This window comes from Heterodontus francisci, chromosome 30 (assembly GCF_036365525.1).
Source record: "Heterodontus francisci isolate sHetFra1 chromosome 30, sHetFra1.hap1, whole genome shotgun sequence".
Taxonomy (NCBI): Eukaryota; Metazoa; Chordata; class Chondrichthyes; order Heterodontiformes; family Heterodontidae; genus Heterodontus; species Heterodontus francisci.
This window is the reverse complement of record NC_090400.1, coordinates 10,567,431-10,579,746: the sequence shown is the minus strand read 5'-3', so window position 1 is coordinate 10,579,746 and position 12,316 is coordinate 10,567,431. Positions and strand designations below refer to the sequence as shown.

At 42.9% G+C, this 12,316-nt stretch overlaps 1 protein-coding gene across 2 annotated transcripts in view; it reads right to left on the bottom strand.

The window, feature by feature from the left end:
• The window catches only part of LOC137346467 (linker for activation of T-cells family member 2-like), a 174,771-nt gene that overhangs the window by 39,742 nt on the left and 122,713 nt on the right, over nt 1-12,316 (bottom strand). For both annotated transcript variants that reach the window (XM_068009919.1, XM_068009920.1), the window contains exon 3: nt 9,355-9,400. In XM_068009919.1, coding sequence (XP_067866020.1) covers nt 9,355-9,400 — 46 coding nt within the window. The remainder of the gene's footprint in view (nt 1-9,354; nt 9,401-12,316) is intronic.

Sequence of the window (12,316 nt, the reverse complement as noted above, 5' to 3'; positions counted from 1 at the left end):
ACTGAGTTCCCCAACATCAAAATCTGGAGGGTCAATACTGACCAGAAATGTAACTAGACCAGCCACATAAATGCCCTGGCTACAACAACAGGTCAAAAACTGGATATTCTGCATTGAGTGGTTCACTTACTCTACACTTGCCTAGATGAGTGCAGTTGCAAGAGCACTCAACAAGCTTGACACCATCCAGGATAAAGCAATCTGATTGATCGGACACCATATCCACTAGTTTAAACAACTACTCCCTCCACCACTGGCACACTGCATTTGCAGTGTACTATCAGCAGGGTGAACTGCAACAACTTGCCAAAGTTTCTTCAATAGCACCTTCCAAACTCACAACCCACCATGTAGAAGGGACAACACCACCATCACTTCCAGGTCCCTCTCCAAGTCACACAGTTTGACACACTGCTCCATTCCTTCATCAACACTGGACCAAATTCCAGGAACTCCCTCCCTAACAGCACTGTGGGAGTACCATCATCCTACAGACTACAGCGGTTCAAGATGGAATCCAATCCAGAGAAGTGTGAGGTATTGCATTTGGGGAGGGCAAATATAGCAAGGGAATGCACAATAAATGGGAGGATATTGAAAGGGGTAGAAGAAGAGAGAGACCTTGGAGTGCACATCCACAGGTCCCTGATGGTGGCAGGACAGGTAGATAGAGTGGTGAAGAAGGTATATGGAATGCTTTCCTATACTGGCCAAGGTATAAAGTACAAAAGCAGGGATGTAATGCTGGAGCTGTATAAAATGATGGTTAGGCCACAGCTGGAGTATTGTGTACAGTTCTGGTCACCACATTACAGGAAGGACATAATTGCTCTGGAGAGAGTGCAGAGGAGATTTACAAGAATGTTGCCAGCGCTTGAAGGTTGCAGCTATGAGGAAAGATTGGATAGGCTACGGTTGTTTTCCCTGGAACCGAGGAGGCTGACGGGTGACTTGATTGAGGTGTAAAAATTATGAGGGGCCTAGATAGAGTGGACAGGAAGGACCTGTTTCCTCTGGCAAGGAGCTCAGTTACCAGGGGACACAGATTTAAGGTGATTGGTAGAAGGATTAGAGGGGACATGAGGGGAAGCTTTTTCACCCAGAGGGTGGTAGTTGTCTAAAATTCACTGCCAGGAATGGTGGTGGAGGCAGAAACCCTCAATTCCTTTAAAAGGTACCTAAACATGTATCTGAAGTGCTGTAACCTGCGGTGCTATGGACCAGGTGCATGGAAGGTGGGATTAGTTTGGGCAGATAGTTTATTTAGCTGGTGCAGACACGATGGGCAGAATGGCCTCCTTCTGTGCTATACTTTTTCTATGGTTCTAAGATGGCGGCTCACCACCATCTTCTTAAGGGCAACTAGGGATGGGCAATAAACATGGCTTTGCTGCATCCTGAAGAATGATAGAAGCACAGTGGCACAGCGGTTAGCACTGCAGCCTCACAGCTCCAGCGGCCCGGGTTCAATTCTGGGTACTGCCTCTGCGGAGTTTGCAAGTTCTCCCTGTGACTGCGTGGGTTTTCTCCGGGTGCTCCGGTTTCCTCCCACAGCCAAAGACTTGCAGGTTGATAGGTTAATTGGCCATTATAAAATTGCCCCTAGTGCAGGTAGGTGGTAGGAGAATTGTGGGGATGTGGTAGAGAATATGGGATTAATGTAGCATTAGTATAAATGGGTGGTTGATGGTCGGCACAGAGTCGGTGGGCCGAAGGGCCTGTTTCAGTGCTGTATCTCTAAATAAATAAATAAATAGAAATTAAACTCAGAATTAACTAGCTTGCTGATCAGTTTAGAGACTAATGTGGTCCGACCTCCTGAGTAGTGTTAATCTGTTTTCTTTTTAACGATGCTGGTTGAGGGCTAAATGATAGACAGGACACCAGGAAGACTGCCCTGCTCTTCTGCAAATAGTGCCATGGAATCCTCTATATCCATCTGAATGGGCACACGGAGCCTTTGTTCAATGTATTATCAAAAGATTTTAGATTTTAATATTTTAGAATCATAGTTATTTCTTTGTATTCTACACAGCAGAACCATAAAAGATGTAGCCCTTTATCACAGCTCTCAGAAACCTCAAAGTGTCAAAGGCAGAAAGAGTGCATCATATCAATGACTTAAGAACTTAAGAATTAAGAGCAGGAGTGGACAAGAACGTGACTGATGGAATACAATAGGAAAAAGTGTGAAGTTATCCAGAGCAGGAGTAGACCATTCAATATGATCATGACTGATTTTCTACCTCAACTTCACCTTCCTGCATCTCTTAATTGCCTTCATATCCAAAAATCTATTGATCTCTCTCTTGAATATACTCGATGATTGAGCACCACAGCTCTCTGGGCTACAGAATTCCAAAGAATCACAACCCTTTGACTGAAGCAATTTCTCCTCATCTCAGTCTTCAGGCCGACCCTTTATTCTGAGACTGTGACCCCTAGTTCTAGATTCCCCAGCCTAGGGAAACGTCCACCCAGCATCAAACCTATTAAGCCACTTAGGAACTTTACATGGTTCAAATAAATCACCTCTCATTCTTCTAAACTTGAGGAAATATCAGCCTAGTTTACTCAATCTCTCCTCATAGGACAATCCTCTCATTCTAGGAATCAGTCTAGTGAACCTTTGTTGCACTCTTTTTAAAGGCAAGTATATCCTTCCTTAGATAAGGAGACCGAAACTGTACACAATACTCCAGGACCATGGCCCTATATAATTGTAGCAAGACTCCATTACTCTTAATCTCCAATCCCTTTGTAATAAAGACTAACATACTATTTGCTTTCCTAATTGATTGCTGTACCTGCATGTTAACTTTCTGTGATTCCTGTACAAGGACACTCAAGTCCCTCTGAATAACAACATTTCCTAGTCTCTCACCATTTCCTATTTTTCCTTTCAAAGTGGATAACATCACACTTTTCCACATTGTTTCCATTTGCCATGTTCATATCCATCACTAAACTTGTTGTTATGCCCAGTAAAGACATATCATATTCCTAACTTTTAAGATTCAAACTTTACTCAATGCGGACTTCTTGAAATTGACTTTTCCTTTAAAAAAAAGTGGACAATGTGCTGCAAAAATGGCCGCTGAAGGTCAGATGACCTGGCCTGTGTATTTAAAAACTGCCTCATTGTCCCAAAAACACAAAACGAAACATTCCAGACTAAGAGGTGCTAACTACACCCATCCTGCAACCATCAAGAGACATCCCTGAATTAAATGGGGTTTTTTGTGAGTCAAAAAGGTGTGAAGTAGCCACATCATAATGGAATGGTACCCATTCAGACGTCAATAGATAACCATGGATTCCACATCCTGGTCCACAAGTGCGGCACATGAAGCTGCCAAGTGATGCTGTTTTTGACATTGGCATCTGTTGTCAAACTGCTGTAGCAACTGGTCATCGTGGTAGTGTACACCAGTCCACAGGATGTGGTGCCAATTCCCTCTTTCGCCAGCTGGTGACTCCCAAGTGTGACAGTCGACATTTGGAGCCTTCATGTCATGCTCACAAGTGTCCTTGAGGTGGGGCTTTGGGCGCCCCACTGGTCACCTGGCTCCGGTTACCTCACCATACAGAAGGTCCTTGGGTATGCGACCGTCTTTCATCCTGCAGACATGTCCGATCCACTGAAGCTGCCTCTGTTTGATTACTGCCAACACACTTGGGAGCTCTGCCTTTGAGTGGACTGTCACATTTGTGATTTTGTCCTACCAGGATCTATCTATAATGTGCCACAGACAACGAAGAATTATTGAGCTTCTTTTCCTGGTAGCTGTAAGTTGCCCATGCTTCACAGCCGTACAGCAAGCTGCTGAGAATAAAAGCCTTATAAACCATCAGCTTGGTCCTAAAGGTCAGCTTGATGTTACTCAATGCACGTTATGCAAGTCGGTCAAAGGTGGTAGCTGCTTTCTCTATGCGTGTATCTAACGCTGCATCAAGGGACAGATTGTCCATCACCAAGAACCAAAGTAGCAGAATTTGCTAACCATTTCCAGTGGGGTGTTATTTAGTGTGATCAGGGGTGGAGATAAAACATCTTGTCCCATGATCATGGTTTTCTTACATTTATAGTCAAGGAGAACAAGTTACAGGCATGGGAGGGACAGTCCATGAGTCTTTATAGCTGAGTTTCCGTGTGAGCGACTAGCACAGCATCATCAGTGTAGAGGAGTTCTCTGATTAGGATGTGATGCTTTTTTGTCTTCACTTTCAGCCTTGATAGATTGTACAGCTTGCCGTCTGACCTAGTGTGCAAGTAGACTCCTTCCATATCTGCAGGGAAGGCGAAGGTCAGGAGCATGGAGAGGAAGATGCCAGACAGAGTGGGGGTTAGGACACAACCCTGTTTCACTCCATTCTTCATTCCAAAACTGTTGGAAGTGGAGCCATCAAACTGTACAGTGCAGTGCATGTTGTCATGGACGGAGCAGATGAGACTGAGGAGCTTTGGTGGACAGCCAATTTTTCCCAAAATTTTGTAGAGCCCTGCTCTGCCGACTGTGTCGAATGCCTTAGTGAGATCTACAAAAGTAAGGTAAAGGGGTATGCTCTGTTCCCTACACTTCTCTTGTCGCTGGCGTATGGAGATCATGTCCACAATAGATCTGCCGGCATGGAAACTGCACTGTGCTTCCGGGTACACTTGGTCTGCAAGTCTGGAGTCTTTTAAGTATGACCCTAGCAAAGGCCTTCCCTGTGACACTAAGGAGTGAAATGCACCTGCAGTCTCCTCTGTCGCCTTTGTTTTAGTACAGTGTGATTTTGGCATCATGCAGCTCCTGTGGAACAGAGCCTACTTTCCAGCAGAGACAGAGAAGGTTATAAAGGTGTGGCAATAGATGGGACTTTCCTTGCTTGGGCGATTTGGCTGGGATTCCATCCTTGCCTGGTGTCCTTCTGTTCGCTAGACGATCTATGGTCTTCTCAAGCTCCAGTGATGAGGGTTCTTCATCTAACTCATCCATGACAGGAAGTTGTGGGAGAGCATTGAGTGCAGACTGAGAGATGTCTGACTCACAGGAGTAGTTCACAGTAGTGTTCCGCCCAGCAAGACATCTGTTTACTTTTGTCATGAGTACTTCAACTTTGGTGATGGCAGGGCCAAGCGCCTTCTTCATTCCTTTGTAAATAGCTTGTAGATTTCCTGTGTCACATGCAGTTTGGATTTCTTGACATAAGCTGATTCAGTGTTTGTTTGCACAGTATCTCCCTCTCCTTTGCACAGCTGTCTTGGCTACTTTCAGTTCCCTGCGAAGTGTCTAGTTGTTGGTTTATGTTGTGCATCATATAGCTACACCCATCCTGAAACCATCAAGACACATTCCTGAATTGAATAGGTTTCTTCTGAGACAAACAAGATGTGAAGTAGCCCCATCGTAATAGAATGGTACCCAATCAGACATCAATAGATAACCATGGATTCCACATCCTGGCCATTGTGTGGTAGAATTCCTAGCTCTGACCTGCTCTTGTAGCCACAGTATTTAGGTGGCTGGTCCAGTTTAGTTTCTGGTTAATGGTAACCACCCCCCCACCCCCAGGATGTTGATAGTGGAAGATTCAGCAATGGCAATGCCACTGAATGTCAAAGGGAGATGGTTAGATTCTCTCTTATTGGAGATCATCATTGCTAATTCTACACTTCAACTTGCTGCAGCAGAGAACTTAAAGTGACCACCACCTGCACTCTGAAGTCTGAACCACCAGAAATCCACAGCACTTCAAAATGTTTAAGACCACAAACACCTAGGCCTGCGCCTTTAAAAGAGACTGTCTTTCTGAGAAGATTCAACAGGTTTACAGTGAACCATGAACACCTACTTCACTTTAAATGACTATCTATTCTTGTGTATGTGTGCATGAGTGAATATGTGTGTGGGTGAGGAATTGTGTAAAAATAGGTTTTTTTTCAACGTACAAGAAAACCTGTCTTTTCTCTGGTTGTCTCTACAAAACACTCAGGGACTAACTCATCATTTTAAACAAAATATGATTGCGGTCAGTTGGGAGGTGAATAGTATGAACCACCTTTCCATCTGTCCATAAGAAATTGGGGGCTCAAAGCCAAGATTCTGAGCAATCAGCCTAAATCAGAAATTTGGAAAAGGGAAGAAAATTGACCTCTAAAACTATGGAAATTGATTAAACAGGTTTTCTCTTAGTATTTTTTCCTTCTCTATGGTGCTAGAAACAAAAGATATGGCGATGTTTAATGTGGTTGAGTTTGTAGAGCAGGGAAACACATCCCGTGATAAGTTAAATAAATTAAGTATTGAAGATTTAAAAACCTTAGCTATCCAGATGGGAGTCACTTTCAAACAAAAGGCAAAGACACTTGAAATAGTTAACAGTCTTGCTAACCATTTTAAACTTATCCCTGAGCTGAAGAAGATAGCATGGAATCTGCATCTGAGAAAATAACCCTAGCTAGAATTCAGTTGCAAGGAGAGGAAATGCAATTGCAAAAGGAAAAGGAAGAGAGACAGTTTCAGCTTCAAAAGGAAAGAGAAGAAAGGGAGTTTCAGTTGAAAGAGAGGAAGTACAATTGCAGAGGGTTGAGTTCGAAAGGCTGCAAACCCAAAATGAGAATGCTGCTAGCAATTCAATCACTATTCCCCATTCGGAACAAAACCTTGATATTACAGGACACTCAAGACTAGTGCCAAAATTTAATGAGGAGGAGGTTGAGTCATGTTTTATCTCATTTGAGAAAATAGCTAATAGGCTAAAATGGCTAAAGGAACATTGGACTATCCTCCTGCAAAGCAAATTGGTGGGCAGTGCTTGCCAAGTTTTTTTCTCTGTTCTCAGAAGACAGTTCTTCTGACTATGAACAAACTAAAATAGTAATTCTAAATGTGTATGAGTTAATACCTGAAGCCTATCGACAGAAATTCAGAAACACGAGGAAATGACTTGCCCAGACTTGCATTGAATTTGAAAGAGTTAAACATATGGCTTTGGATCGCTGGATCTGAACTCTCAAGCTAGAACCCTCCTAAGAAAATCAGAGAGGTAATTCTAGTAAAAGAATTTAAAAATAGCATCCCAGTTAATATAAGAACCCATATTGAGGAGCAAAGAATTACAAGGGTGAGAGAAGCCACAGTCATGGCTGAGCACTATGAATTAACACACAGACCCCTAACTCAAAATAAACTTGGGTCTAGTAACTCTTACAGGCTATGGAGAGGTAGGGTGGATGTACTCAAAGCAGAAATAGCCTTGAGAGAATAGGAGAGTAGGGAAGGAAAGACAGATCAGTCTCCAACTCTTAAAAGAGGGAACCAAGATGGTAAACCAGTAGGTGCATGTCCGGTGTGTTTTCAGTGTGGATAATCTGGACATATCAAGGCAGATTGTTGGTATTCCAAAAAATCAGCAGGGGGTGCTGTAGTCAAGATAGTGTCTGTAGCCACGAAGGTGATAAACATGTGTTCAAATGTAGCAGAGGACCAGAATACCGACAAGAACGTTTTACAAAAAGAGAAAATGACTCCTTTTGTATCCCAGGCATCAGACAAAGAGATAACCATCCTCAACTGTCTCCAACATTACTTGTAGCAAAGATTACAGAGATACCACCCAAAAGCAGAACAAATGCCCACTGAAGAATCAAATGGTCAGGTTCTAAATCCAAAGCTAACCGAATACAGCAAATTAGGTTCAGTGGCGCAGTGGTTAGCACCGCAGCCTCACAGCTCCAGGGACCCGGGTTCGATTCCCGGTACTGCCTGTGCGGAGTTTGCAAGCTCTACCTGTGTCTGCGTGGGTTTTCACCGGGTGCTCCGGTTTCCGCCCACATGCCAAAGACTTGCAGGTTAATAGGTAAATTGGCCATTGTAAATTGCCCCTAGTGTAGGTAGGTGGTAGGGAATATGGGATTACTGTAGGATTAGTATAAATGGGTGGTTGGTGGTCGGCACAGACTCGGTGGGCTGAAGGGCCTGTTTCAGTGCTGTATCTCTAAATAAAAAAATAAAAAATAAAACCCACTAAGGACAAAGTACAGGAGGAGAACCCAGATGCCTCACAGGGGCTAAAAACAGTTTACCATCCGCTGTCACCCTTGAGATAAGAATTATCAATGTGCCAGAACCTGAACTATTAAATCCTTGTGTTGTGGAAGTAGCAGTTAAGGGGTTAACGCCTGTACAGGCAGTAAAATTGATAACAGTCAGGAACAATGCAGCAATGGAAATTTGCATATTACAAACCTTGGAAGAGAAAAGATGCCTCTACAGCAGCCTATGAAATTCGATCACTGTTTTACCTTTCTACAGACTCTTCTAATTTCCTGTTTTGTACTCAGCCCAACTGCTACAACTACTGTTAGGGGGCCTATAACGTACTTCCACCATTGTTTCTGTCCCTTTCTGTATCTTAGCTCCACCCAAACTAATTCTACATCTTGATTTTCTGGGCTAAGATCCTTTCTATCTACTGCCTTTATTCCATCCTTTACTATTAGGGCTGCCCACTCCTTTTATCATTAGCCTATCCCTTCTAAAAGTTAGGTATCCTGGAATATTTAGTTCCCAGTCTTGCAATCACATCTCCGCAATGGTTATTTGATCAAACTCATTCATTTCTATCTGTGCTATAAATTCATTTATTGTGTTGCGAATGCTTCACACAAATATAGTGCTTTTAGCCTTCCCTTTTTTCTATTTTTTTCCTGACATTTCCTAAATTTTTCTCATTTTACTCCCACTCTGCTCACAGACTTGCACACCACCCTTTTCAATATTATTACATTCGGGGCTGCACTCTCTTTCCCATTACTTTATACTCTCGGGCCACGCTCTCTCCCTCTCACTCCCCCACCACTTTATACTCTCAGGGCTGCTCTCTCCCACCACTTTATACTTTTGGGGCTGCGCGTTCTCTTTCTCACCACTTTATACACGCAGGTCTGCATCCGCTTTCTCTCTTTCTGCCTCTTTATACTCTTAGAGCTGCTCTATATTCTCAGGGCTCCTCTCTCCTGCTGCTTTATACTCTCAGGGCCAGGATCTCTCTCTCTCTCTTCCACCACTATATACTCTCAGGGCTCCTCTCTGCTTGATATTCTCAGGGCCAGTCTCTCTGTCTCCTGCCACTTTATACTCTTACACATACTGACCAATAGATTGTCAATTTTGAACAGAGTGCTGCATACCAATCATTTACTGATCAATAGTGTGTCAATTTCAGACACAGTGCACCTCAATCAATTACCAATCAATAGTGTGTCAATTTGAATAAGCGCCCCGCATCAATCACGCAGACACTTGATGCTCACGTGACACATAGAACAGAACTGCAGTGTTGAACTGTAATCCAGCTTCTACTTACATGTGAACACTTTGACCTTTTTTCCTGGTTTCTTCTCTGATTATAGCTGTGGATATAGAAACAAGACCCATTAGCTCATTAAGCCATTCCGAAGCTAAAAGTAATGGCCCACTTGTTAATTCTCATCTTCATCCTTTTTCCACTAGATTTCTCCTTCTTTGCCTATCCTTCCCCAACAGCAACTCTCTAATTAGCTGAAAATTTTCAGTCTTCAGTCACGCTATCCTTAATAATAGATTCTCACAATTTCCCGCCAGCAGATGTTAGGTTAACTGGTCTATAATTCCCTGATTTCTCTCTCTCACCTTTCTTAAATAACGGAGTGACATGCACAATTTTCCGACCAAAACGAATGGTTCCTGAGTCAAGAGAACTTTGGAAGATTATAGTTAGGATTTCTGCAATGTTCTCATCTACTTCCTTTAAAACTCTGGGATGGAAACCATCTGGAGCTGGGGAATTCCCACCCTTGAGTGCCATTACTTTCGTCATTACTGTTATTTTGTTTACATTAATTTTGGTGAGTCCCTGTCCTGGCATGCTGGCCACTTCCTCTACTGTAAATAGTAATTACCGAACATGTCTGTTGTTTCTTTACTTTCATATCCCTGTTGTCATCTTTTGAGGGCCTGCATTGCTCGTAACAACCCTCTTTTTTGTAATATAATTGTAAACATTTTTCGTATCGATTTCGCAAGCTTCTCTCCATAGATCCATGTTGTAGCTCTAAGCATCTGTTTTGTCGCCCTCTGCTGTTCTTTGTTTTTCTCCCATTCTCTTGGATCTGTGCTATGTTTAGCATTCTTGGGTGCTTCTCCTTCGAGCTTTATGTTGTCTCTTACCTCTTTAATCAACCATGGCTTTTTTTTTGGCATGTAGAGCTCTTGCTTCTTAGGGGTATAAACTGGTTCTATATCACATTACATTGTTTTTTGAACACTTCCCCAATGATTTTATGTCATTTTACCCATCAACAGATTTGCCCAGATTACTATGGACAGTCTCTGTCTCATCCCGCTGATGTTAGTGTTATCCAAATCTGGAATCTTAGTCGCTGTTTTGCATTTCTTTCTTTCAAAGACAATATTGAACTCAACCATATTATGGTCACTATTAGATAAATGTTCTTGCCCCATTAGGCTGTTAACTAACTCTAACCTGACACACCACCCTGGACATATTGTTGCAGAAAACTATCCCAGACACACTCAAGAAATTCACTACCTTTCCAAAATGAGCTCGTCTGCTTATCCCAAATCTATATGAAAGTTAAAATCACCCATTAGAACCACTCTGCCGAGTATTTTCAGCTGGTGCAGATATGATGGACTGAATGGTCTCCTTCTGTGCCATAACTTTGCTATGGTTCTAAGGGTAACATAGTAGTTGTAACATATCTAAATTTCCAAAAGGCCTTTGATAAGGTACAACGAACAGACTAATGAGTAAGGTCAGAGCATGTGGAGTCAGGGGACAAGTAGCATTATGGAAAGGTATCTGGCTAGAAGACAGAAAACAGACAGTAGGAGTAAAGGGTAGTTATTCAGAATAACAGAAGATGGAAAGTGAGGTCGCACCAAGAATAGTGCTGGGACCACTATTATTCACAATTTATATTAACGATGTAGACTTTGGAACCAAAAACACAATTTCTAAATTTGCAGATGACACCAAATTAGACAAGATATTCAATACTGAGGAGGACTATAACAAATTACAAGACAATACAAGATAAATTACAAGACCTTGCTCTACGGCAGCGAGGCCTGGGCAACGTATGTCAGCCAAGAGCGACGTCTCAATTCATTCCATCTTCGCTGCCTCCGGTGAATCCTTGGCATCAGGTGGCAGGACCGTATCTCCAACACAGAAGTCCTCGAGGCGGCCAACATCCTCAGCTTATACACCCTACTGAGCCAGCGGCGCTTGAGATGGTTTGGCCGTGTGAGCCGCATGGAAGATGGCAGGATCCCCAAAGACACATTGTACAGCGAGCTCACCACCGGTATCAGACCCACCGGCCGTCCATGTCTCCGCTTTAAAGACATCTGCAAACGCGACATGAAGTCCTGTGACATTGATCACAAGTCGTGGAGTCAGTTGCCAGTGATCGCCAGAGCTGGCGGGCAGCCATAAAGGCGGGGCTAAAGTGTGGCGAGTCGAAGAGACTTAGCTGTTGGCAGGAAAAAAGACAGAAGCGCAAGGGGACAGCCAACTGTGTAACAGCCCCGACAACCAATTTTTTCTGCAGCACCTGTGGAAGAGTCTGTCACTCTAGTATTGGCCTTTATAGCCACTCCAGGCGCTGCTTCACAAACCACTGACCACCTCCAGGCGCTTACCCATTGTCTCCCGAGACAAGGAGGCCAAAGAAGAAGAAGAAGAAGATTAATAAACCTGTAGAATGGGCATATAATTGGCAAATATGTTTTCAACATAATTAAGTGTGAGGTATTACATTTTGTTAATGAAAATAAGGAGGTCATATATTACTTGGAAAATAAGAAACTAAATGGTGTAGAGGAGCAAAGGGTTCCAGGACTACAAATACACAAATCACTAAAAGTAAGCGATACAGGTTAATCAGACCATTAAGAAAAAGTAAACCAAGCACTAGGGTATGTTTCTAGATAGATAAAATTGAAAAGTAGGGAAGTTATGCTAAACTTGGAACAAACCTTGGTTAGGCCACACTTGGAGTATTGCATACAGTTCTGTTCACCATATTATAAAGAAGATATAGAGGCACTGGAGAGGAAGCAAAAAATATTTACAAGGATGATACCAGAGCTGCAAATTTATACTCATCAGAAAGGATGAATAGACTGAACAGGCTGAAAAGAGAAGGCTGAGGGGTGACCTAATGGAGGTCTTTAAAAATACGACATGGAGAGTATATCCACTTGTGGAGAACAGCAAAACCAGCGGCCATCACGCAATCAAAGATGAATTCATAGGAAGC